Below are 27,064 nucleotides of genomic sequence, written 5' to 3' on the forward strand. Positions count from 1 at the left end.
AAAACAGTCCTGTAGTGTAGCATCCACGTCATTTGACCACTTCCGTATTGAGCGAGTCACTGGTACTTCCTGCTTTAGTTTTTGCTTGTAAGCAGGAATCAGGAGAATCGAATTATGGTCAGATTTGCCAAATGGAATGTGGGGGAGCTTTGTATGCATCTCTGTGTGAGGAGATATTTTCTCTCTGGTTGTACGTGTGAAATGCTGGTAGAAATTAAGTAAAATGGATATAAGTTTGCCTGCATTAAAGTCCTCGGCCACTAGGAGCACCGCTTCTGGGTGAGCATTTTCCTGTTTGCTTATGGCCTTATAGAGTTGGTTGAGTGCGGTCTTAGTGCCAGCATCGGTCTGTAGTGGTAAGTAGATGGCTAAGAATAATATGGATGAGAACTCTCTTGGTAGATAGTGTGGTCTACAGCTTATCGTAAGGTACTCTACCTCAGGCGAGCAATACCTCGAGACTTCTTGAATATTCGACATCGCGCACCAGCTGTTATTGACAAAAGACACACACACTCACCCCTCGTCTTACCAGACGTAGCTTCTCTGTTCTGCCTCTCTGTTCCGGAAACCCTGAGTTTTCTTTTTCTTGGAATAGAAACACCATAATATTAATCTAATTAATTGAGCTAAATTTCTTAAAATCAATCCCATATGCTATGTTCTTACAAAAAAGGTTTTCAATTCTCTTGTACAGCCAATATTACAAACTGTCAAATGCTTCTCAAAGATGCCCTCTGGTGGTCAAACTAGCACTAACTAGCATTAATGACAACAATGGCTGACACTTAAATAACGCGCCATAGAATTCTGTTGCTGCACGTATACTCCCTCTCCGGCCTCTAGGTCATCAGGCTGTTGATTATTCCGCACACCTGTTACCATCGTCTTGCGCGCCAGCGCCTCATGACACTCACCTGGACTCCATCACCTCCTTGATTATCTTCCCTATAGCTGTCACTCCCCTTGGTTCTTTCCTCAGGTGTTATTGACTCTGTTTCATGTCGGTGCGTTGTTTGTGTTTTTCGTGTTTTAATGTTTTGTTTATTTATTAAAACACTCACTCTCTGTACTTGCTTCCCGACTCTCAGTGCACTCGTTACAGTGGCAGCCCGCATGGTGTGCTGCAGTATGACTCAACTTTTAAAGGAAGAACCACTAAGTAAATTAGATTTCTGTATTTCATTTTCAATCAATTTTGGCAGAAATTGCTAAAAACATGTTTTCACTTTGTCATTATGGATTATTGTGTGTAGATGGGTGAGAAAAAATCTATTTAATCCATTTTGAATTCAGGCTGAAACGCAACAAAATGTGAATTAGGTCAATAGGTAGGAGTACTTTATGAAGGCGCACTGTATATGTCCCTTATCTAAAATAGAATAAAATGTAAATGAAATGGAATAATATAATGTCAATTAAATGGAAGTAAAAACCACAAACACGAATGCTTTCATTGAATGTAAAGGTGCATTTTGAGCCTGTCTGTTCCCCACCCCCCAGGCTCGGACGTGAAAGAGGCCCAGGTGATCTGCGTCTCCACGGGCACCAAGTGCATCAACGGCGAGTACATGAGCGACCGCGGCCTGGCGCTCAACGACTGCCACGCAGAGATTATCGCCCGCCGCTCGCTCATCCGGTACCTCTACGCCCAGCTGGAGCACTTCCTAAGGTGAGAAGTCAAGGGGTGGAGGCAATTGAAAATACAAACCAATGACTCTCATTTTGACTGGAGTTTGTTGGTTGTAGCTAACCTTTCGTGTGTCATGAAGTCACAGTCCTTGATTTGTATTTAGATGTAAAATCAAGTCCACTGTTGCATAACTTTTTCTATACGCTGCAATTGTCGCAAGTTGTTTCTTCAATGGCATTCATTTTTATGCTCTTGCTTCAGCTGATTCTTTTAGTCATTTTAGTTTTCTGTGAAATGTGGTCCCTCTGCCCACACTTTACACCGTCCCCCTTTTGTCACCCTCTGTCAATCAGCAGCAACAAGGAGGAACAGCTGAAGTCTATATTCATGCGCTGTGACAAGCGTGGCTACCGGCTAAAGGACACCGTCCTGTTCCACCTCTACATCAGCACCTCGCCCTGCGGAGACGCGCGCATCTTCTCGCCGCACGAGGCCGGCATGGAAGGTACGAGGCACCCCTCCTTACCGTATGACAGTAAGAGATGTGACCAAACCTCTTGCTGACCCTTCTGTGCCACCATGTACCGTGATGGAGTGATACCTGTCTATTTCATCAGATGCGTATGTCTGGCTATCCACCGCCTGCTTAATGCTTCTAGATGTGAATCGGGCTGTGAATGCGTTCTACCCTTAAGTTTATATGAAGTTTATATGAAGCCTAGTTATTGGTTACTAGTCAGACTGTTAATGTGTGATGCATCGTCAAATAAACCTAGAAGAGCATTTCCGATCATAAACGTATTGTTTTTAACTTAATGCAAGTGAAAAAGAGCACCACCAATTGGTGTTAGACTCTGAAAGAGGTGCCTGTTTGCTTTGAAAAAATATATACATTTGTGATTTGTTTTTCTGAACCGATTGCCCGCAAATCGTCAAATGTCAGATTTGGCCATTGACAAGCACCTAAATTGGAACGCAGGGGGGCCGTACAGTAATATGCTATACATGACGTCAGACCTCCAAGTTCTCCGCTTCACAGCGCTGATTGGGTTTTGACTGACAGCCGTTCCAAACTACAGGACTGCGCGCGACAAGAAGATGCCCCTATCCGTCCCGTTAAATGGGCTACTAATCAGCATTTGTTGTTGTCTGTGAGGGGAAAGCTGCAAATTGAGAGGAGTGGAAAGATGAGATGTTCTGAATGATGAGATGTTAAGGATTATAATAAATACTGCTTTGATGTCATACAAGCAAACCACACAGACGTGAGTCCAAATGTGCACTACACATTTCCATATTTAAAACATTTTGTCGTTTACAGTATCAACATTTATGATCACTATGTTTGATCCAGAGTTACAATGCGTTATAGGGTTGGGCGGTGTCCAGATTTTCATTTCATCATACCATCCTTCTCTCACCTCGGGATTTACGCTATTACCGGCTTAGTACACAAGGTGGCGCCCCCCCAAAAAATAAAAACCCATTGAGCGTCTATTACCAGAATGCTAACAAAATTGGCTCAAGTAAAAGTGAATTTCCATGGAAGGTGCTAGCTAAATATGCTAATGAGCGCAAATGAAAATAAACAAATTGCAAAGACAGTCAATCCAGCTCATAAAGTTATAGATGTGTAGGTAGGAGATACCGAATGTCATATTTGGTGAGTCTGGACATTAACAACTGAATGTGAACGAGAGACATTGCGCAAATGAACAAAGTTTTTACACATGCTTGTCTGTAGAAAGAACAGTACTTGCTCTCCAACAGCATGACTACAAGCTGTGTCTTTCTGGAGTCGCTAGGGCAACGGGCCTGCCGAAGAAGAGGGGGGGAGAGCAGACAGGCAGAGAACGGAGAGGAGAAAAAAATACAAGCAAACCAAGATCGCAGTGGCAGCTGTACAAATAACTCATCCAAAGGGATTTGACTAAATCAAATCAAATGTATTTATATAGCCCTTCTTACATCAGCTGATATCTCAAAGTGCTGTACAGAAACCCAGCCTAATACCCCAAACAGCAAGCAATGCAGGTGTAGAAGCAGGGTGGCTAGGAAAAACTCCCTAGAAAGGCCAAAACCTAGGAAGAAACCTAGAGAGGAACCAGGCTATGAGGGTTGGCCAGTCCTCTTCTGGCTGTGCCGGGTGGAGATTATAACAGAACATGGCCATGATGTTCAAATGTTCATAAATTAATTGTATGGTCAAATAATACTAATCACAGTAGTTGTCGAGGGTGCAGCAAGTCAGCACCGCAGGAGTAAATGTCAGTTGGCTTTTCATAGCCGATCATTCAGACTATCTCTACCGCTCCTGCTGTCTCTAGAGAGTTGAAAACAGCAGGTCTGGGACAGGTAGCACGTCCGGTGAACAGGTCAGGGTTCCATAGCCGCAGGCAGAACAGTTGAAAATGGAGCAGCAACACGGCCAGGTGGACTGGGGACAGCAAGGAGTCATCATGCCAGGTAGTCCTGAGGCATGGTCCTAGGGCTCAGGCCGAGAGAGAGAGAGAGAGCGAGCGAGAGAGCGAGAGAGAGAGAGAGAGAGAGAGAGAGAGAGAGAGAGAGAGAGAGAGAGAGAGATTAAATTCACACAGGATACCGGATAAGACAGGAGAAGTACTCCAGATATAACAGACTGACCCTAGCCCCCCCGACACATAAATACTGGAGGCTAAGACACTGTGGCCCCATCCGATGATAACCCCGGACAGGGCCAAACAGGCAGGATATAACCCCACCCACTTTGCCAAAGCACAGGCCCCACACCACTAGAGGGATATCTTCAACCACCAACTTACCATCCTGAGACAAGGCCGAGGATAGCCCACAAAGATCTCCGCCACGGCACAACCCAAGGGGGGGCGCCAACCCAGACAGGAAGATCACGTCAGTGACTCAACCCACTCAAGTGATGCACCCCTCTAGAGCTCTAGAGGCAGAGAATCCCAGTAGACAGAGGGGAACCGGCCAGGCAGAGACGGTAAGGGCGGTTAGTTGCTCCAGAGCCTTTCCGTTCACCTTCACACTCCGGGGCAGACTACACTCAATCATATGACCTACTGAAGAGATGAGTCTTCAGTAAAGACTTAAAGGTTGAGACTGAGTCTGCGTCTCTAACATGGGTAGGCAGACCATTCCATAAAAATGGAGCTCTATAGGAGAAAGCCCTGCCTCCAGCTGTTTGCTTAGAAATTCTAGGGACAATTAGGAGGCCTGCGTCTTGTGACCGTAGCTTACGTGTAGGTATGTACGGCAGGACCAAATCGTAAAGATAGGTAGATAAGAAGATAGCTTCCTGCCGTGTTTGAGTAGTCTAACACAATATGATGCCTCGTCACCTTATTAATTAATCCACGTACTTAGATAGCAAGTTAATTTAGGGGTCGTGTCAACGCAGAATTCTGCATTTTGCATGCGGGGAAAAAAGAACGCGTAAGAAATATCGAGGCGCGTTTTATAAATGCTGATCTAAAATGCTTCTTATTGTAACTTCTGCTAGGCATAAGAATAATTTTGTGCCTCAGTTGCACTTCTAAACTCGGATGAGAATTTACAAACAGGTAGCTACTTTTCTCCGGTACGTTTCTCAGTGTAGCCAGCCTATTTTTCTTCATAAAGTGCAAGATTACATTTTAGCAAAATATTAGGAAATGTAGCTAGCTGCATTCTTTCTATGATAGGCCTAAACATTAGAAATATGATGGCCATGGATCGTATTTACAAGAAAGACCTTGCTTTTTCTTTATAAGTGTGGCTGCCAGACACATAGAGTTGCACTTCTGTGTTGCACAAATTAAGTTATTTTCTGCTGAATGTGTTGCGCTAATGCATTTTCTATTAAGGAAAATGTCTCATATATTGTGGTAAAACCGTGGGGTGTTGGGTTGAGCGCACAGGGATGGACACAGAGACAGGGTGGTTCAAGTCAGAAAACACAACTTTACGAAGCAAAACTTTATAAACGTAACAAAATAACTTGGATGGCTCGGTCCTTCTCATTAGTCTCCGAGAGCTTTGTTCCCCTCTGTCAGTGCACTCCTTGCCTCTCCCTTTTACTCTCCTGTGGTGTGCCACGGTGCTCCATTTGTGGTCTGCACAGCTGGTTGGCACTCTCCCCTAATTACCCCTAATTGGTGCCACCAGCTTCGGGGTGCCCAGCCCGGGTTCTCCCAGCAGAGGGAACCGTCGCCACACCGACCTCTCCTCTATCACCAACACCCGGAGTAGACCTCCTGGGATACCACAACATATACAGTACCAGTCAAAAGTTTGGACACACCTACTCATTCAAGGGTTTTTCTTCATTTTTACTATTTTCTACATTGTAGAATAATAGTGAAGACATCCAAAAATATGAAATAACACATGGAATCATGTAGTCACCGAAAGTGTATATATTTTATATTTGAGATTCTTTAAAGTAGCCACCCTTTGCCTTGATGGCAACTTTGCACACTCTTGGCATTCTCTCAACCAGCTTCATGAGGTAGTCACCTGGAATGCATTTCAATTAACAGGTATTCTTTGTTAAAAGTTGATTTATGGAATGTCTTTCCTCAAAGCGTTTGAACCAATCAGTTGTGTTGTGACAAGGTATGGGTGGTATACAGAAGATAGATATATTTGGTAAAAGACCAAGTCCATATTATGACAAGAACAGCTCAAATATGCAAAGAGAAATGACAGTCCATCATTACTTTAAAACATGAAGGTCAGTCAATCCGGAAAATGTCAAGAACTTTTAAAGTTTCTTCAAGTGCACTCGATAAAACCAAGTGCTATGATGGAACTGGCTCTCATGAGGACCACCACAGGAAAGGAAGACCCAGAGTTACAGTTGAAGTCGGAAGTTTACATACACCTTAGCCAAATACATATAAACTCAGTTTTTCACAATTCCTGACATTTAATCCAAATAAAAATTCCCTGTTTTAGGTCAGTTAGGATCACCACTTTATTTTAAGAATGTGAAATGTCAGAATAATAGTAGAGAGAATTATTTATTTCAGCTTTTATTTCTTTCATCACATTCCCAGTGGGTCAGATGTTTACATACACTCAATTAGTATTTGGTAGCATTGCCTTTAAATTGTTTAACTTGGGTCAAATGTTTCGGGTAGCCTTCCACAAGCTTCCCACAATAAGTTGGGGGAATTTTGGCCCATTCCTTCCGACAAAGCTGGTGTAACAGGGTCAGGTTTGTAGGCCTCCTTGCTCACACGCTTTTTCAGTTCTGCCCACAAATTTTCTATGGGTTTGTGGTCAGGGCTTTGTGATGGCCACTCCATTACCTTGACTTTGTTGTCCTTAAGCCATTTTTCCACAACTTTGGAAGTATGCTTGGGGTCATTGTCCATTTGGAAGAACCATTTGGAACCAAGCTTTAACTTCCTGACTGATGTCTTGAGATGTTGCTTCAATATATCCACATAATTTTCCTTCCCTCATGATGACATCTATTTTGTGAAGCGCACCAGTCCCTCCTGCAGCAAAGCACCCCAACAACATGTTGCTGCCACCCCCGTGCTTCACGGTTAGGATGGTGTTCTTCGGCTTGCAAGCATCCCCCTTTTTCCTCCAAACATAACGATGGTCATCATGGCCAAACAGTTCTATTTTTGTTTCATCAGACCAGAGGATATTTCTCCAAAAAGTACGATCTTCGTCCCCATATGCAGTTGCAAACCATAGTCTGTTTTTTTATTGCGGTTTTGGAGCAGTGGCTTCTCCCTTGCTGAGTGGCCTTTCAGGTTATGTAGATACAGGACTTGTTTTACTTTGGATATAGATACTTTTGTACCTGTTTCCTCCAGCATCTTCACAAGGTCCTTTGCTGTTGTCCTGGGATTGATTTGCACTTTTCGCACCAAAGTACGTTAATCTCTAGGAGACAGAACACGTAGTGCACCTGCAGTACGACGGCTGCTTGGTCCCATGGTGTTTATACTTGCGTACTATTGTTTGTATATATGAACATGGTACCTTCAGGCGTTTGGAAATTGCTCCCAAGGTCTTGGCTGATTTCTTTTGATTTTTTCCATTTTCCCACTGAGTTTGAAGGTAGGCCTTGAAATACATCCACAGGTACACCTCCAATTGACTCAAATTATGTCAATTAGCCTATCAGAAGCTTCTAAAGCAATGACATAATTTTGGGAAATTTTCCAAGCTGTTTAAAGGCACAGTCAATTTAGTGTAAACTTCTGACCCACTGGAATTGTGATACAGTGAATTATAAGTTAAACAATTGTTGGAAAAATGACTTTTCTCATGCACAATGTAGATGTCCTAACTGACTTGCCAAAACTATAGTTTGTTAACAAGAAATGTGTGGAGTGGTTGAAAACAAGTTTTAATAACTCCAACCTAAGTGTATGTAAACTTCCGACTGCAACTGTACCTCTGCTGCAGAGGATAAGTTCATTAGAGTTACCAGACTCAGCCATTACTGCCAAAATATATGCTTCAGAGTTCAAGTAACAGACACATCTCAACATCAACTGTTCAGAGGAGACTGCATGAATCAGGCCTTCATGGTTGAATTGCTTCAGATAAATCACTACTAAAGGACACCAATAAGAAGAGACTTGCTTGGGCCAAGAAACACGAGCAATGGACATTAGACCTGTGGAAAGATGTCTTTTGGTCTGTTGAGTCCAATTTTTTGATTTTTGGTTCCAACTGCCGTGTCTTTGTGAGACGTAGAGTAGGTGAACAGATGATCTACGCATGTGTGGTTCCCACCATGAAGCATGGAGGAAGAGGTGTGATGGTATGAGGGTGCTTTGCTGGTGACACTGTCAATGATTTATTTAAAATTCAAGGCATACTTCTACCACAACGCTCTGCAGTGATATGCCATCCCATCTGGTTTGCGCTTAGTGGGACTATCATTTGTTTTTCAACAGGACATTGACCCAAACACACCTCCAGGCTGTGTAAGGGCCATTTGACCAAGAAGGAGAGTGATGGAGTGCTGCTTCAGATGACCTGGCCTCCACAGTCAATCAACCTCAACCCAATGTATATGGTTTGGGTGTAGTTGGACCGCAGAGTGAAGAAAAAGCAGCTAAAAAGTGCATATGTGGGAACTACTTCAAGACTGTTGGAAAAACATTCCAGGTGATGCTGGTTGAGAGAATGCAAGGCGTGACTCCTTTGAAGTCTAAAATATATTTTGATTTGTTTAACACTTTTTTGGTTACTATATGATTCCATATGTATTATTTAATAGTTTTGATGTCTTCACTATTATTCTACAATGTAGAAAATAGTAAAAATAAAGAAAAAAGCCTTGAATGAGTAGGTGTGTCCAAACTTTTGACTAGTACTGTACATATAGGGCTGTCCCCTTTGGTGACATCACATGTTTAGTGACCTTTGACAGCCACAGTCAATCAACCCCAGCTTCGGGTCAATCTCCATTCCCCTCACTTAGCTGAATGACACCTTTTTAAATTGAATTTTACACTTATTGAGAATCTCCCTCTCGCACTCTCTCGTTCCTTTCTCTCGTTCCTTTCTATCGTTTATTTTTCTCGCTCTCTCCTTTCTCTCGCTATTATCCCTCTCTCTCTACTTCTACCCCTTTCTCTGATTACTCACCCTCTTTATATGTCACATATACATGATTTTGTCATTGTTTCCCTGCTTACAGAGAAACACAAAAAGGAAATACCCTTGTGCAATTAGTCAGTGAATTGATTAGGCCTGTTGGACTTTTGAATTAGATTCCAACATTTAGAAATGCTGTGATTAATACAATGAAGTTGTATTTAAAGTTGTCTTTCGTATCCTTTTCACTGTTGAGGTGATTTGGTGTCATGCCCTAGAGGACCACAATAGAAACAAGTCTCTTGACTTTTTTGTGTAAGTATCCTGGACAGTTGTATCTGTTGCCTGGTGTAACATGTATTTTAAATGATCAAATCTACTGTGTAAATGTACAGGTGGCCAGGATTGCTTAGATATTGGTAGTACAGACCCTTAATGGCTTATTGACTGCACCAATACAATTTAGATTTTGAGTGACAAAATCGGATACATTAATAAATCAGATACATTAATTCATGGTCTGAAAGAAGCTTATTTGTATTTTAGTATGGATCCCCATTAGCTTCTACCAAGAAAGCAGCTACTCTTCCTTGGGTCCAGCAAAATGAAGGCAGTTATACATTTGAAAAACATTCATAACATATTTCACAATATATTAATGGTGTGCCCTCAGGCCTCTACTCTACTACCACATATCTATAACACAGAATCCATGTGTACATGCGTGTATAGTGCGTATGTTATCATATGTTTGTATGCATGTGTCTGTTTGTGTTGCTTCACAGTCCTCACTGTTCCATAAGATGTATTTTTATCAGTTTTCTTTATCTAATTTTACTGCTGGCATGAGTTACTTGATGTGGAATAGAGTTCCATGGTAGTCATGGCTCTATGTAGCACTGTGCGCCTCCCATAGTCTGTTCGGGACTTGGGGACTGTGAAGAGACCTCTGGTGGCATGTCTTGTGGGGTATGCATGGGTGTCTGAGTTGTGTGCCTGTAGTTCAAACAGACAGCTCGGCGCATTCAACATGTCAATACCTCTCACAAAAACAAGTAGTTATGAAGTCAATCTCTCTTCCACTTTGAGCCAGGAGAGACTGGTATTGTTAGCTTTCTGTGTACATCCAAGGGCCAGCCATGCTTCTTTGTTCTGAGCCAATTGCAATTTTCCTAAGTGCCTCTTTGTGGCACCTGACCATATGACTGAACAGTATTCCAGGTGCAAGAAAACTAGGGCCTGTAGGACCTGCCTCGTTGATAGTGCTGTTAAGAATGCAGAGCAGTGCTTTATTATGGACAGACTTCTCCCCATCCTAGTTATTGTATCAATATGTTTTGACCATGACAGTTGGTCAACTTGCTCAATTTCCACATTATTCATTACAATATTTAGTTGAGGTTTAGGGTTTAGTGATAAAAATACAATGCTTTGAGTTTTTGAAATATTTCGGACTAACTCTTTAAGTGTTGCTGTCATTTCAGTCGCTGTGGTAACTGATGTGTATAGTGTTGAGTCAACCGCAGACATAGACATACTGGCTTTACTCAAAGCCAGAGGCATGTCGTTAGTAAAGATTTTAAAAAGAATAGGGGCATAGACAGCTGCCCTGATTTTACCTGGATTTTGTTGGAGAGGCTTCCATTAAAGAACACCCTCTTGTGTTCTGTTAGAGTGGTAACTCTTTATCCACAATATAGCAGCGGGTGTAAAGCCATAACAAGTTTTTCCAGCAACAGACTATGATCGATAATGTCAAAAGCCGCACCGAAGTCTAACCAAACAGCCCCCACAATCGTTTTATCATTAATGTCTCTGCCAATCATCAGTCATTTGTGTAAGTGCTGTCCTTGTTGAATGTCCTCCCCTACAAGCGTGCTGAAAGTCTGTCAATTTGTTTACTGTAAATAGCTTTCTATATGGTCAAACACCATTTCTTCTAAAAGTATTCTAAGGATTGTTTACAGGCTGATTGGTCGGCTATTTGGCCAGTTAAGGGGGCTTTACTATTGTTAGGTAGGGGAATAACATTTGCTTCCCTCCAGGGCTGAAGGCACGCTTTTTAGGAGGCTTACATTTGAAGATTTGGCAATATTGTCCGCTATTATCCTCAGTCATTTTCCATTCAAGATGTCAGACTCTTTTTTTCACCTCTTCCACACTTACTTTACGGAATTGAAAATTACAATGCTTGTCTTTCATAATTTGGTCAGATATGTAGTGTCAGCATTTGTTGCTGGCATGTCATGCCTGATTTCTGATCTTGCCAATGAAAAAAATCATGAATGTAGTTGGCAATATCAGTGGGTTTTGTGATGAATGAGCCATCTGATCCAATGAATGATGAGGCGGCGTTTGACTTTTTGTCCAAAATGTATTTTAAGGTGATCCCAAGTTTTTTTTATTTGATCATTCTTTGTTTCATCGTGTAGTTTCTTCTTTTTATTCAGTTTGGTCACATGATGTCTCAAGTTGCAGTACCTTTGCCAGTCGGTTGTACAGCCAGACCTATTTGCCGTCTCTTTTGCCTCATCCCTCTCAACCATACAATTTTTCAATTCCTCATCAATTCTCGGGGATTTAACAGTTTTTGCAGTCATTTTCTTAATGGGTGCATTGGGATGTGCAGCGTCTGGTTGCTCGCCATTACACACCACGGTCCAACAAATATTCTTCACATCAACATAGGGATCACTACAGAACTTTTATACACCTCTTATACACAATATTAGGACCAGCCTTTGGTACTTTGGTTTTCCTAGATATGGCTACTATATTGTGATCGCTACATCCGATGGATTTGGATTCTGCTTTCAAACAAATTTCTGCAACATTAGTAAAGATATGATCAATACATGTTGATAATTTCATTCCTGTACTGTTTGTAACTACCCTGGTAGGTTGATTGATAACCTTAACCAAGTTGCAGGCTCTAGTTACAGTTTGAAGCTTTTTCTTGAGTGAGCAGCCTGATGAAAGCCAGTCAATATTTAAATCACCCAGAAAATATACCTCTATTGATATCACATACATTATCAAGCATTTCACACATGTTATCCAAATACTGACTGTTTTCACTTGGTCTATAGCAGCTTCCCACCAGAATGGGCTTTAGGTGAGGCAGATGAACCTGTAGCCATATTACTTCAACAGTTTTCAATGAGATCCTCTCTAAGCTTTACAGGAATGTGGTTCTGAATATTAACAGCTACACCTCCACTTTTGGCATTTGTCTTTTCTGTAGATCGTATAACCATGTGTTGCTACCACTATCATCAAAGGTATTATCTAAGTGAGTTTCAGATATTGTCAGAATATAAATGTCACCTGTTACTTGCTAATTATTGATTTCATGAACCTTGTCTCTTAAGCCACATATGTTAACGTAGGATGTTTTTCTCTTTTCTGGGATGCTTGATTGCTTTACTGGGAAGCTTAGCAGAGGTAGACATGCTCGGGTTATTTTTATGAGTGTAGGATGAGCTGCACACAGTGGACTTCCTACTAGGGCACACCACCTCAGTGCTAACAGTATTATTACTCTGGTTCATAGGCATATGATTACTGCATACAATAGCTGTAGGATCAGCAGAGGCATTCAGGGCAGTAAGAGGGATATAAATTAGGTTGCTAACATTGTGTCTTCCAACGCCCCTGGGATAATGTACATTTGCTGAAGCATTATGACAACTCAGCGACACAATGATGAGGATTAAATGCGCTGGACTTGGGTCATTGATGATTAATTGTCTCAACGCAGCCTTATAATGCTGTAAAAGGATCCAGTAACCCAAATGATTTGGGTGGATTTCATCCTCCTTGTAAATACGAGCTTTGTTTCCAGAAGGTATCAAAATTGTCAATAAATGTTACACCCACCGAGCTGCAATAGTCTCGTAGCCAGTTATGGAGGGCTGAAAGTCTGCTGACCCGTTCAATGCCACGATTCAGGGAGTTTTTCCTAGCCACCGTGCTTCTACACCTGCATTGCTTGCTGTTTGGGGTTTTAGGCTGGGTTTCTGTACAGCACTTCGAGATATTAGCTGATGTACGAAGGGCTATATAAAATAAACTTGATTTGATTTAGGGAGGGCAGAGGGCCAGATGTTATGGGGCGTTTGTTGGTGTCAAGTAGAGACCCAATCAGTTCTTCAAATCCAACTTGAGCTGTTCTGAGCTGCCCTTCATAATGTCATTTGACCCCACATGAACCATAACAATACCAGCCCCCGGTGACTGACTCACAGCCCTCAGGAAGCAACCTGGTGATATCCTGAACTTTGACCCCAGGAAAACACAAATAATCCTCTTGGATGTTTTGATAGGAAGCATTTAAAGATGCGATAGTCTCATAGAATCCTTATTCAGTTCAAGCAGCTTGGTGATCATTTTCAGAAATGAAGGTATCCGTCGGACCTTTCCCCGCCGGCGACACCGAACATGTAGCGGATTATACATTTAATAGCATGCAAGTCCCCAGTAGATTCAAATCAGTTTTCACCCCCCGGATACTTAGATGGTCCCTCCGTGGCCTCGGACGCCCCCACCAGCCCCCCCCCCCGCAACTGTGTTGTCTGTCTCTCGTTGAATGTGAGGAGCGAGAGAGAAGCGCAGGGGGGGCGGGTGATGTCTGGGTCGGTTGTCAGTGGTGGGTCGCCAGCTGTTCCTTGCTACACACCAGCCCGGCTGCGTGTTAGCGTTCTGTGTAGCCTCTCAGAGCTGTGTTGGGCGTGTCCCCAGTGTAGTTCTTGCATTCACGCAGAGTGAAGGATAAAACAGTTAGAATAATACTGTTAGAAAACCGGAGATTCTCTGCACAGCCGCAGGTGAAGGATTCATCCATCTGTCTTGTCCTTGTCCCCCCCCCTCCCACAGACCAAGGAGACCGACACCCCAACCGGAAGGCGCGAGGCCAGCTGAGGACCAAAATAGAGTCTGGGGAGGGGACCATCCCCGTGAGGACCAGCAACACCATCCAGACATGGGACGGGGTGCTGCAGGGAGAGAGGCTGCTCACCATGTCCTGCAGTGACAAGATCGCAAGGTAACCTGGCTGTTGTGGCCCCTTTTGCTATCTCTTTCACCACATATCCTCCCCCAAAGCCAACAAGATTGTGAGACACCATGTAGGATTGATAAGTGGTATGGTCCAGGTTGTTTCAATTTAGGAATTTAATTGGACATTAAACAGAGTGAATTTGACTCCAATTCTTGCCCATTACTTACTTAATCCTTAGTAAGCTGCTCCTAGTATCTGTGTAAATGTGTCCGTTACACCCATTTAGCAGACTCTGCGTTGCCTCTAATGCATAGGAATAGATTCATACATGATTAATAGAGGTTTGGTCTTGACTTGCAATTATTTGATGTGTTTTCAGCTAGTTATGTTTAGATTGGCTTATGATACAATGCAGACATTTCAGCCAATACATAAGAACAAAAATGATCTTGTTAATATGAATAATGGAGGATTGCAATGTTGTTAGCACTTAGTTGCTAGGCGTTATCTGTATATCCCACTTCAGTCATGCCCAGTCTCATTTGATTCAGGCAATGTCAGGGACAGCTGAATCGATGGGTCCAACCCAGATATTTTCGCAGGCACCCCACGCAGCCCTGCTCACTGTCCACAGTCAAGGCAATGCCAACAGGAGATTCACACTCCTAATGTTCTTGAGCATGCAATAATGGCCCCGATATTATACTATGTAACACAAAAATCGAAGTCAAAAGAAAACACGATGACAGTATACATATAGCATGTGCACTAACCTAGCTTATAGCCCGATTTAGAGCAAGGCATAGAAAGTGTCACCACTTTACAGAACAGACTAGTTCTCTACACAACACATACTCGCCCAACATGACCATGTCAACAAAAAGGTAAAAAATGCACTTCCTACCATCTCTTCCGGAAACGAATGATTAATGACTTGGCAATGGCTATTTAGCTAAATGAACTAGCGTTGTTTCACCTAGCCCTCAGTGTTCTTTCCCTGCGGTTTGTGGGTTTTTGTTATACACCATTCTCCTTTTGATTACATGGCCTGCCCCGCGGCACTAATGCACAATATGGAGGCCTAGTTCTTCCTGTTCCCGGCTAGTTAAATGGCCTCATTAGAAGTGTTACTCTCCAGATTAATTTTTTTTTATTTCAAAAAGCAACTGATTGTGAAGGCCTTCAAAGCCTCAATCACTTCAGTGTGCTAAGGGAGAGTGGTGATCAAGCCCAAGTGTGTGCGTGTGCGTGCATACATGCGAGTGTGCAAGTTCATGCATGTGTATGGCCAAAGAGCAGAGCACTATTTTTGTCTGATTAGGTTCTTTGATTGTGCGCCCCAGAACCACCATGGCCACTGGCGCTAGCTGCTATTCATCAGGAGCTAAATCCCGTTCATCAAGTAAGGTGGGAGGAAGGACTGAACAACAGTAACGATACAGTCCAACGATCAACCCCCGTTGCATATGGAAGATGTCCCTGCTGAGGGCTAATGGGAAACCGAAGGTCTCCTAGCCTTGTCTGACTGCGACTCCAGTCTGTGTCTTAATTTCACACACTCTCACACACACTGCCTCGGGTCAGGAGGAGACCGGAGCAGCACTTATCAGAGCTGTTTGTCAGGGTCTCGTTTCTGACGTCTGGTCGCGGTATTTTCACTCCCGTCTGCCTGTGTGTCCTTTTTGAAGTCGTCTCTCTCCAAGGCAATTGTGCATAAACACGTTATAGAGTGTGGAAGGAAATTGATGGGAAAGACGACACTGCTAATGTATCGACACCGAATGTAGAGTGAAATAAATCAAATTGGATATTTCGGAGTCCGTGCCCATTCCTAAGTTGTGTGCACGCATTTGCACGTGTGCACGCATGTGTGTGTCTTTGTGTGTGTGTGTGTGTGTGTGTGTGTGTGTGTGTGTGTGTGTGTGTGTGCACTTGTATGCGTGCATGTTTGTGGACATGTGTATACTACATGTGTGTGCTCCTCTGTTGCAGATGGAACGTGCTGGGCATCCAAGGCTCTCTGATGAGCTACTTCACGGAGCCCATCTACTTCTCCAGCATCATCCTGGGCAGCCTGTACCACGCCGACCACCTCTCCCGGGCTATGTACCAGCGCATCGCCGACATCGAGGACCTGCCCCAACAGTTCAGCCTCAACAGGCCTCTACTGAGCGGTCAGTACCCTTCACCTTTACACCTTGACTATTTTGCCACCCTAATACTGTAGCGTCTCGACTCTCTTACACTCAGGACATTGTTAATAGGGGCACACAAAGGAATTCAAAAATGAAAACATTTTGCAACAGAAAACAACGTTTTGTCCAGGTAGTCGCTCCCTGTTTCAGTCTCCCCCCGTTTTCATCTCTTTGGAGTCTAATGAACACGACATGTGCGTGGACTCTCATGCCAAGGAACACACACACTACACTAACTCATGTGGCACCGCATGCAAACATATTCAAACACTCCAATACTTTCAACACTGTTTTTAGGTGACCTGGAGCAGACTAGTTGTCCTCTGTCTTTTTCCTCACACTTTCCCTGTGAAGCCTAATAAAACCGGACACTGTGACTCTGTGGGCTAACCCCACAGTAGGCACAAGGGTAAACACCAATCATGTATAAATGTCTATGGAAAATAGCAGGAAAACAGAAAGGAAAATGCCGCACACTGCTGCTCATGCTCCCAGGTGATATTTCTTTAGGACGTTTCGACCCAGCAGGACCATGGGTAATTCAGATATGATTAGAGGTTCCCAACCTTTTTTCCTCAGAGCTCCCATATTGAGAGAGCCTATATTAAATACCCCACCAGCTTGATTTTGTTCAAATTAAGGGAAATAGGAAATGTTCTGCTTTGAAGCTCATTTCCTGCTATTCTATTTAGTTTAACAAGACTCTTGACATCTTTTAGGTAGACTAGTTAACCCTTTACACTCATGGGAATTGGCCTACATGGATAGGGCTAAATGGAAATGTTTCTTACAGAAGTAAAATGAAAAGCATATGCATAATCATGGTAGCAATTGGAAGGGAACCGTTTGGAGACGATGGGGAAATTATTAGACCAAAGGTGAGAACAACAGTTTACCTGACAGAAGACAAAACATTACTCGAAACATTACTCTGTTAATTTTATGTGCATTTTACATTTACTGCACTTTTTGCCACATTTGTTGATAACGAAATCTGAAAATACTCTGGCTACATTCAGTAACATGATAAGAATATTCCTGGAAAATCTGCGGTAGTTGCAAAATAAGACATTAAAATCACAGGGGTTTGAGTGAAGGACTGACTGGTGTCTCCAAATGGCCACACTCTTCTCCAAAGTGTGTGTAGTTCCTAAGTTATTTGAATGACTTCTTGACTCAAAGGAGCGTCTTCAACTATAAGGTGCTTGCTCTCGTTGAGGAAATGGAGCAAGTAGGTGTGTATTATATATATTTTTAACAAGGCCCTGCATCCCCGCCATAACACACTTACTGTTGTTGTTTACCCAGTATAAAAAAACGGTCAATTAGAAATCGCAATCTGGGTCAGGTGGGCATCATTTGACAGCTTCATGCTGCCACATCATGCTGCCACCCCCGTGATTCACGTTTAGGATGGTGTTCTTCGGCTTGCAAGCCTCCCCCTTTCTCCTCCAAACATAACGATGTTTATTATGGCCAAACAGTTCTATTTTTGTTTCATCAGACCGTAGGACATTTCTCCAAAAAGTACAATCTTTGTCCCCATGTGCAGTTGCAAACCATAGTCTGGCTTTTTTATGGGGATTTTGGAGCAGTGGCTTCTTCCTTGCTGAGCGGCCTTTCAGGTTATGTCGATATTTGACTCATTTTACTGTGGATATAGATAGTTTTGTACCTGTTTCCTCCAACATCTTCACAAGGTCCTTTGCTGTTGTTCTGGGATTGATTTGCACTTTTTGCACGAAAGCACGTTCATCTCCAGGAGACAGAATGGGTCTCCTTCCTGAGGGGTACGACGGCTGTGTGGTCCCATGGTGTTTATACTTGCGTACTATTGTTTGTACAGATAAACGTGGTATCTTCCGGTGTTTGGAAATGACTCCCAAGGATGTCTTGGCTGATTTCTTTTGATTTTCCCATGATGTTAAGCAAATAGGCACTGAGGTGAAGGAAGGCCTTGAAATACATCCACAGGTATACCTCCAATTTACTCAAATTATGTCAATTAGTCTATCAAAAGCTTCTAAAACCATTACGCCATTTTCAAGAATTTTCCAAGCTGTTTAAAGGCACAGTCAACTTAGTGTATGTAAACTTCTGACCAACTGGAATTGTGATACAGTGAACTATAAGTGAAATAATCTGTCTGTAAACAATATTTGGAAAAATGACTTGTGTCATGCACAAAGTAGATGTCCTAACCGACGTGAAATTTGCTTACCTTTCCTGTGTGAATTTAATTAACTTGATTCCCTTTCTGCCAAGTCGGTGGAATCCATGCAACTGATTTGTTTTAAGGTCAAGTCTATTTAGATACTTTTTCTGTCATGATATTTCATTATATAGCCCTTCATAATGTTGTTTTGTGGCATTTGGAACCTGAGATACGTTGCAGTGTACTTGCATTCTATAGCATATGCAGATCAAAGAATGTGTTCCCCCTTCTCTCCTACTGCCCAAAAAAATCCCTACATCTATTGTCAGGGTAGGGGCTAAGGAAGGGTGAGGGTTACTGTTACGGAACCAACTAGACAACCAACTTTTAACACTGGACTCAATAAGTCTAGGGGTTCTAGGCTGTCTTAATTGTTCTGTAATCTGACTAGATGTGTGCATAACTGTGAGAAGTAAGCATATGCGACCAGGTGTTGAATGTACATGTGCCTAGGGAGACGGCAACCTTACCTTAGGTCCAAGGCCAGGTCTGTCTTGACTCCTTTAGATCGGTGAGCCCAAGCGGATTGTTATGTTAAGATAGTGACGGAAACAAATATATACAAAAAAAGAAAATTACAAACAGGCATACCTAAATTGAAGACTCAAAACAAAAGGCCACTAAACAAACCAGCAACCTCACGGCTTGCAAGGTGGGATACTGACTGACGGTCACCTTAATTGGCAGCACCTGTCCTTTATCAAGGCTTGGCTGGGATTGTGGAAGTGTAGTATGTTGCCTACTTATGCACCTAAGACCTATACTACCTACCCATTCCATAACATTACCTAGTAACAACATAGTGTCCTGGGTTGTGTTCAATAGGTACGTAACAGAAATAATAGGCACAAAACATTCATTTTATCTTATTTAAACATTTTGCAATGGTTTGCCCTAATTGACACAACCTTGATCTCCCTCCCAGGTTTGCGGTCCAAACACTTAAGACACACCCTCATCCACTTACCCTCGCCTTATGCCCTTGGGGGAATCCTCGTCGCCATCTTGGAGGGGGCTCCAAATGATTAGCCAAGCCCCACAGCCCTCGTTTTTGGTGGGCTTTGCGAGTGTACAATTATGTTCACTCCGAGGCCTGAAACTCCCCATAATTCAATTTGTGACGATTGTACATCTGCTAAGAAAAGTCGGCGAAAACTTAAAAACAACATCAATGAAGAAGTCAACATACAAGTGTAAGTAAAAACAAATGCAAGTAAGTTAGAAATTTTGCTACCAATGCACATGACGGCACAAACACGTATCGTGAAAAGTAAATATGTTTGGTTATCTTTTGGAAATAGTAGAAATAAAACATTGTCCTTCAGAAGTTCCAGCTAGGCAGGCTAACGTTAGTTAGCTAATTAATTTGCTAGCGATCATACAGTAGGCGTATATAAATAATTATATATTTAATGTACACTACCGTTCAAAAGTTTGGGGTCACATAGAAATGTCCTTGTTTTTGAAAGAAAAGCAATTTTTTTGTCCATTAAAATAACCTCAAATTGAGGCTAATTGATCGTTAGAAAACACTTTTGCAATTATGTTAGCACAGCTGAAAACTGTTGTTCTGATTAAAGAAGAAGGAGGAGCACATGTCCTGTGGCAGAGTTGAAGAAGCTTCATCCTGTTTTCGACTACCATCTCTGACGGACGCTGCTCGGGCATAGGTTATACGTCTCTGACCCTTCGTGCCCTCGCTTGTGTCGTAAATGCTTGAGTTCACCACGCTCACACGATGAGAAGCTTTCACTGAAACCCGAAGACTCATGTTTCCTTGAGCGCTAATGCCTAGGCTTGAGATCGGAGGGATAACATGGGCATGAGTCGCATGTCCAGTCCTATGTATGATTCCCACTTGGTCAGACGTGCTTGTCTTTAGAAAGGGAGTTAGCTACTGCGTTCACAGCTAATTTCCAGGCTCCTCGTGTCCTGTATTCGATTCCCAGTGGCTCAGGCTTGTATGCTTACTGTTATAAAGTGGAGTTGGCCACTCACTCTATGGTTCTATTTGTGATTCCAGGCATCAGTAACGCGGAGGCGAGGCAGCCGGGCAAGGCACCCAATTTCAGCGTGAACTGGGCGGTGGGCGACCAGGCGCTGGAGGTCATCAATGCTACCACGGGCAAAGACGACATGGGGCGTGCCTCGCGCCTCTGCAAGCACGCCCTCTACAGCCGCTGGGTTCGCCTGCATTCCAAGGTACAGAACAGTCCGCCACACACCAGAATGTCTCTCCTTGTCAAGGCATCTAAGTGTTTATGACAATCTGCACTGCACACAGGCGGTGTGAGCAGCACAACACATTAACACAAGCTGAAACACAGATCAAGTCACTCCTCAGTATTTGATTCAAAGTAGTCTTCTTATCTCAACATCTGTTTGCTTCCCTTCCCCACCCCAGCTGTCATCCACACTGAGGATCAAGGTGTCCAAGCCCAGCTCGTACCACGACGCCAAGCAGGCGGCGGTGGAGTACCACAACGCCAAGCAGACGCTCATCAAGGTCTTCCACAAGTCGGGCCTGGGGGCCTGGGTGAAGAAGCCCACCGAGCAGGACCAGTTCTCCCTCAACTCCTGATTAGGGGGTTAATGGGAACCTCCTAACCCAACCCACTGCACCCCAACCCCCTCTCTAGGCCTGAGAAAGAGGCTCTTCGAAATTACCAGCCACTGAGACTTTGTGTCTGTGTGCGTGCGTTTGTGTGTGCCTGCATGCGTGTGCCTTGTGCATGCGTGTGTGTATGTCTGTGTGTTTGTAAGAAATAATGCATGTGGTTCTGGCCACCTCCCTCCGTCCCAATTACTCTGCTCTCGTTCCTCATGGCTGTGATGTCATCACTCTGTAAAACGTTTTTTTTGTTTTTTTTAATCGATGGTACTCATGTTCAATCTGCCCGTCTAATCATGAAGTCTTGCCATTTTTAACTGGAATCCTTTTTAGTCATTGTTGTTTTATTTGCAAGACTTTACATGAAGTTGTCCATATGCCATGTAGTTACTATATACGTATTTCTGTAACCAGAATGTAGAATGTACAAAGATTCTATTTCTACTATTCAGTTAAATGTAATTACACTAGTATAAACCCAAATGCCATGTGACTTCATGGTATCTTTTGAACCTATTGTAGGATTTTACCTTTTAATGTCTTATTTCATGACAATCTAGCCCTTTTATTATAAGCACGTATGATATTATGCTAAATACAAATCCAAAATGTTGGTTACAGTCATTCAATCATTATTCATTTGAAATCTTTCCTTTTGGACCTGTTACATCTATTTATTTATTTGTTGACATTTCTGGTCATTCAATACATTCCCATTCATTACTGGAACATTGGGCCCTGGTGAAGGCTGTCGACGATTTCCCTTGAGTCCTTTGACCCGGGGGGGTTGAGGAGAGGTGGGGATATGCTGCATGTTTCTTCTTATTGGGGTAAGCCATGGCTTTGCATGGGAATGGTGCCAGAGTGCTGCAAGTCGATTAGGTAGAGAACCACCAGGATCTGCTTGAGCGAGAAAAAAAATGTTCTGCACATGGAGCTTTGAATCATGTTTCGCTCTTTAATGTGTTTTGTTTTGTTTTCCTGGAGGGGGCTTGGTTTTTAGGATTGCAACTTTGGACTTTTTTTGTGTTTGAGAGATGGATTACGCTGCAACTGAATAATGACAGGAATTCCGTATTTCTATCAATGACACTGCATAGGAGCTACATTACACCTTCTTCATAAGCATGATCCTCATGGACATTATGCATCCATGCCCTGGGCATTTATAAACGCTTATGTCAACAACCTCGGGTTGATATGTCATGGTCATGCCACACAATACAAGTCCGGTGACATAACACATCTTATGTCAATCTGGGGTTGTTATGAAGGTGTAAAGTAGGCCATATGTCATGTCATTCATAGCGAGCTGGGAAATGCATGTCTCCAAGAGCTTATGTGATTATTTAATGAACTCTTGTAAGCAACACGATTGTTGATTGCTCATTGTGTGAGTACTCTTCCAAGGGAACACAAAGAAATGCATGAGAGATTTTACAAAGTTGAGTTTGGTACCACCCACCCACTCAATGACCAATCCGTGTTTTCTCAATCCAAGTCCTATTGGTCCATATACCTGGGTATTCTCTAAGCCTCTTCCCCACCCTCTCCCATGTGTTAATCTTTTCTATTTCAACTATTTCTACCACATGATAAACTCTGGATGCCAGTAATGACAACTTTCTAATGTATTACCTGTGTGCTCTCCCTTATAGGCTGGTCATATACCTCTAATATCAGCATTGTACATGGCCAGTGACAAACCACAATGTAAACAGACACACTGCAAAGGAATGATTATTATGAGGTATTCTTAAAGTTGGTGTATTTTTATATCTGAAATATGTGGTTCAAAACAGCAGGGGAAGGTGCTTGGAGTCCCAGCAGTGTGTGTGTTGTATGTACACTACATGACCAAAAGTATGTGGACAACTGCTTGGCGAACATCTCTTTCCAAAATCATGGGCATTAATATTGAGTTGGTCCCCCCTTTGCTGCTACAACAGCCTCCACTCTTTTGGGAAGGCTTTCAACTAGATGTTGGAACATTGGTGCAGCGACTTGCTTCCATTCAGCCACGAGAGCATTAGTGAGGTTGGGCACTGATGTTGGGCGGTTAGGCCTGGCTCGCAGTCGGCGTTACAATTCAGCCCAAAGGTGTTTGATGGGGTTGAGGTCAAGGATCTGTGCAGGCCGGTCAAGTTCTTCCATACCGATCGCAACAAACCATTTCTGTATGGACCTCGCTTTGTGCATGGGGGTATTGTCATGCTGAAACAGCAAAGGGCCTTCCCCAAACTGTTTCCACAAAGTTGGAAGCACAGACTCGTCTATATTGTCATTGTATGCTGTAGCGTTACGATTTCCTTTCACTGGAAGTCTAGAACTAAGGGGCCAAGCCTGAACCATGAAAAACAGCCCCAGACCATTATTCCTCCTCCGTCAAACTTTACAGTTGGCACTATGCATTGGTGCAGGTAGCGTACTCCTGGCATCCGCCAAACACAGATTTGTTCATTGGACTGGCAGATGGTGAAGCGTGATTCATCACTCCAGAGAACGCGTCTCCACTGTTCCAGTCCAATGGCGGCGAGCTTTACACCACTCCATCTGACGCTTGGTGTTGCGCATGATGATGTTAGGTTTGTATGCGGCTGCTCGGCCATGGAAACCCCCCCAACGAAGTTATTGTGCTGACGTTGCATCTAGAGGCAGTTTGGAACGTGGTAGTGATTGTTGTAACTGGGGACAGTCCCGTTCTGTGAGCTTGTTTGGCCTACCACTTCGCCGTTGTTGTTGCTCAGATATTTCCACTTCACAATGACAGCACTTACAGTTAACCGGGGAAGCTCTAGCAGGGAAGACATTTGACGAACTGACATGTTTGAAAGGTGGCATGCTATGACGGTGCCACGTTGAAAGTCACTGAGCTCTTGAGTAAGGCAATTCTACTGTCAATGTTTTTGTCTATTGAGAATGCATGGCTGTGTGTTCGATTTTATACACCTGTAAGGAACTGGTTTGGCTGAAATAGCCCGAATCCACTAATTTTAAGTGGTGTCCACATACTTTTGTGTGTATATAGTGTATGTCTAGAGTAAGGAGATTGTGTGACTCTGCTCGATAAATGTCATGGCAACAGGACATTAGAGATTGCTGTGGAATCTGCACCAAAGATGATGTCCTTGTGTGTTTTTCTCACAATTTTCTTTGAGCAACAACAAAGAAAGGGAGGAAACATTTTTTAAAACGTGTTTCGCACACACCAATATTGCTGGGTATAATATTGCAATGTTTTTGTACTTTCATTTTATCAATGTATTTTTTTATTTGTATAAAATGATGGGTTGTATTCTGTTGTATTCCAGCTTTGTTATGGAATCTTACTTGTTGGGCTCTTTCAGTATTTCTGTAGCTGTTGATTATCATGGTGTTATTATTGTGAACCTCTGTTATATTGCTATGGAATTATGCGTATAGCATTATAATGGTTAAAAATGTGATGCCTGTGCAACTATTCTTCCTTCACTGTAGTTCTTGTTCTCCCTCCATGGAACTGCGGGGATGTATTTGATTTGTTTTTGTCTTTCATTTGAACTCTTAAAGGTCCAATGTAGCCTTTTTTTTAAATATCTAAATCAAATAATTTCTGCGTGACAATTAAGTACCTTACTGGGGTTGTTTTCAATGAAAGTGGTCAAAAAGAAACAAAAATAGAGTATTAGCAAAGAGCACTTTCTTAAGCAAGAATTTTGCTAGGACTGTCTGGGAGTGGTCTGAGTGGTGCGGGGAAAACTAGCTGTTATTGGCAGAGAGGGTTGGAACTCTTATTGGTCTATTAACTAACTTGCCGCCTGTTGACATCACCAGGCAGGCCAAAACTCCATCACACCAAAACAGGCAGAAATTGTAGGCGGTCTTTTTAATTAAACCGCTCTAATACTTAAAGGGTATTATCAGCATTTTCACAGTATTATTCCAACCTCAGTGTGGAAATATATATAAAACACAGAAAAATCTTGTTTTTGACTGTACTGGGCCTTTATATATAAAAAAAAAAATGCTAGTCCTGTTCCTTCACTGCAATGTCCAGAGATGTGCTACAAAGTCACATGTCCTGTGTCGCTGTGTCCTTGTGATACACATGTACGTTTTGAATTGTCTCTGAAAGGCCTCTTTACCTCATACCTCTGTCCCCCCCCTCGAAAAGATCCAGGTCATGAGCAATATGTCCTCCAACGCCCCCTTTAATGAGGCCCCAGGAGGAACGGGACCAGAAAGAAAGGTTCCCCTCCCCCTCTGTTTAGTCCTTCGCCGTGTTCTCTTTAAAAACTGACTGTTTGAAACTTTTTTTTTTAATGCCTGCCTGCTTCTCTATAGTATGGTTCTTATTTTTTGGACTGCACTAAAAATGTCAATCGATGATGTCATGACACAAACCGTCCCCCAAAATGGACAGGTCGGAACTATTTGCAAGAAACTGAACTGCTTCCTTATAACCGAGTGCTCCCCTGCGGTCTATAATCCCCGTTCGGTCGGCCGTCCTGACCGCCTTGTGATTATTTGGTGACTGTTCAGTGGTCCCGGTGTGGTCCACTCGGGGTGGTCAGAGGACTCCTCCACTCTCCTCTCACTCCACATCCGCTGTGCAATCTCCACCTGGACCACCATCTTGCATGTGCTCCCACACTGAAGCTGCACCTAAAGCATGAAGACATACTTTTAATGGACTCTTATGTAGAAAAAAAACAGATAAATAGATATATAAAATGAAGAAAAATAATAATAAAGGAGACCTTAGTTTACTTTCGCAGAGGTTGTCATTCTTTATGATGTGTGTGTGTAAAGTTGTATACTGTTGTTATGCAGAAAGTATTGAGCACATGAAACAGAATCCTTATCAGCAAGCAGCTTCCCATCTAACCGTAATCTTTCTCCACCAGCCCACAGAGTTGAAACTACACCAGAACTAAAATAAAGTTATATATATAATGAACAAAAATATAAATGCAGCATGCAACAATTTCAAAGATTTGACTGAGTTACAGTTCATGAGGAAATTCATTAGGCCCTAATTTATGGATCTCACGTGACTCTGAATACAGATATGTGACTGTTGGTCACAGTTTCCTTAACTTCTCTAGGATATGTGGGACGCTAATGTCCCACTTGGCCAAAAGCCAGTAAAAATGCAGAGCGCCAAATTCAAATATATTACTATAAAAATCTAACTTTCATGAAATCACAAATGAAAGACACCAAAGTAAAGCTACACTTGTTGTGAATCCAGCCAACATGTCTGATTTCAAAAAGGATTTACGGTGAAAGCACACCAAACGATTATGTTAGGTCAGTACATAGCCACAGAAAAACACAGACATTTTTCCAGCCAAAAAGAGGAGTAACAAAAAGCAGAAATAGAGATAAAATGAATCACTAACCTTTGATCTTCATCAGATGACACTCATATGACTTCATGTTACACAAATGTATGTTTTGTTCGGTAAAGTTCATATTTATATCCAAAAATCTGAGTTTAGGCGGGACGCTACTGTCTCACTTGGCAAAAAGCCAGAGAAAATGCAGAGCTTCAAATTAATTACTATAAAAATTACTATAAAAATCAAACTTTCATTAAATCACACATGAAAGATAGCAAATTAAAGCTACACTGGTTGTGAATCCAGCCAACATGTCAGAATTCAAATAGGCTTTTCGGCGAAAGCAAATGATGCTATTATCTATTATCTATTGTTAACAAAGAGAGATAAGCATATTTCAACCCTGCAGGCGCGACACAAAACGCAGAAATAAAAATATAATTCATGCCTTATCTTTGACGAGCTTCTGTTGGCACTCCAATATGTCCCATAAACATCACAAATGGTCCTTTTTTGTTCGATTAATTCCG

The 27,064-nt window shown here is 42.6% G+C and overlaps 1 protein-coding gene across 6 annotated transcripts in view; it reads left to right on the plus strand.

Moving 5' to 3' along the window:
* LOC129821379 (double-stranded RNA-specific editase 1-like) overlaps positions 1-25,958 on the plus strand; it is a 180,287-nt gene extending 154,329 nt beyond the window's left edge. For 5 of the 6 annotated variants that reach the window (XM_055878994.1, XM_055878993.1, XM_055878997.1 and 2 more), the window contains 6 exons: positions 1,504-1,672; positions 1,987-2,138; positions 14,066-14,234; positions 16,182-16,363; positions 20,623-20,801; positions 21,004-25,958. In XM_055878994.1, the coding sequence (XP_055734969.1) occupies positions 1,504-1,672; positions 1,987-2,138; positions 14,066-14,234; positions 16,182-16,363; positions 20,623-20,801; positions 21,004-21,180 (1,028 nt within the window). In that variant the 3' untranslated portion in view covers positions 21,181-25,958. The remainder of the gene's footprint in view (positions 1-1,503; positions 1,673-1,986; positions 2,139-14,065; positions 14,235-16,181; positions 16,364-20,622; positions 20,802-21,003) is intronic. The other variant, XM_055878992.1, reaches the window with a different exon arrangement.
* Positions 25,959-27,064: the final 1,106 nt, after the last annotated feature.

The sequence above is a fragment of the Salvelinus fontinalis genome, chromosome 23 (assembly GCF_029448725.1).
Source record: "Salvelinus fontinalis isolate EN_2023a chromosome 23, ASM2944872v1, whole genome shotgun sequence".
NCBI lineage: Eukaryota > Metazoa > Chordata > Actinopteri > Salmoniformes > Salmonidae > Salvelinus > Salvelinus fontinalis.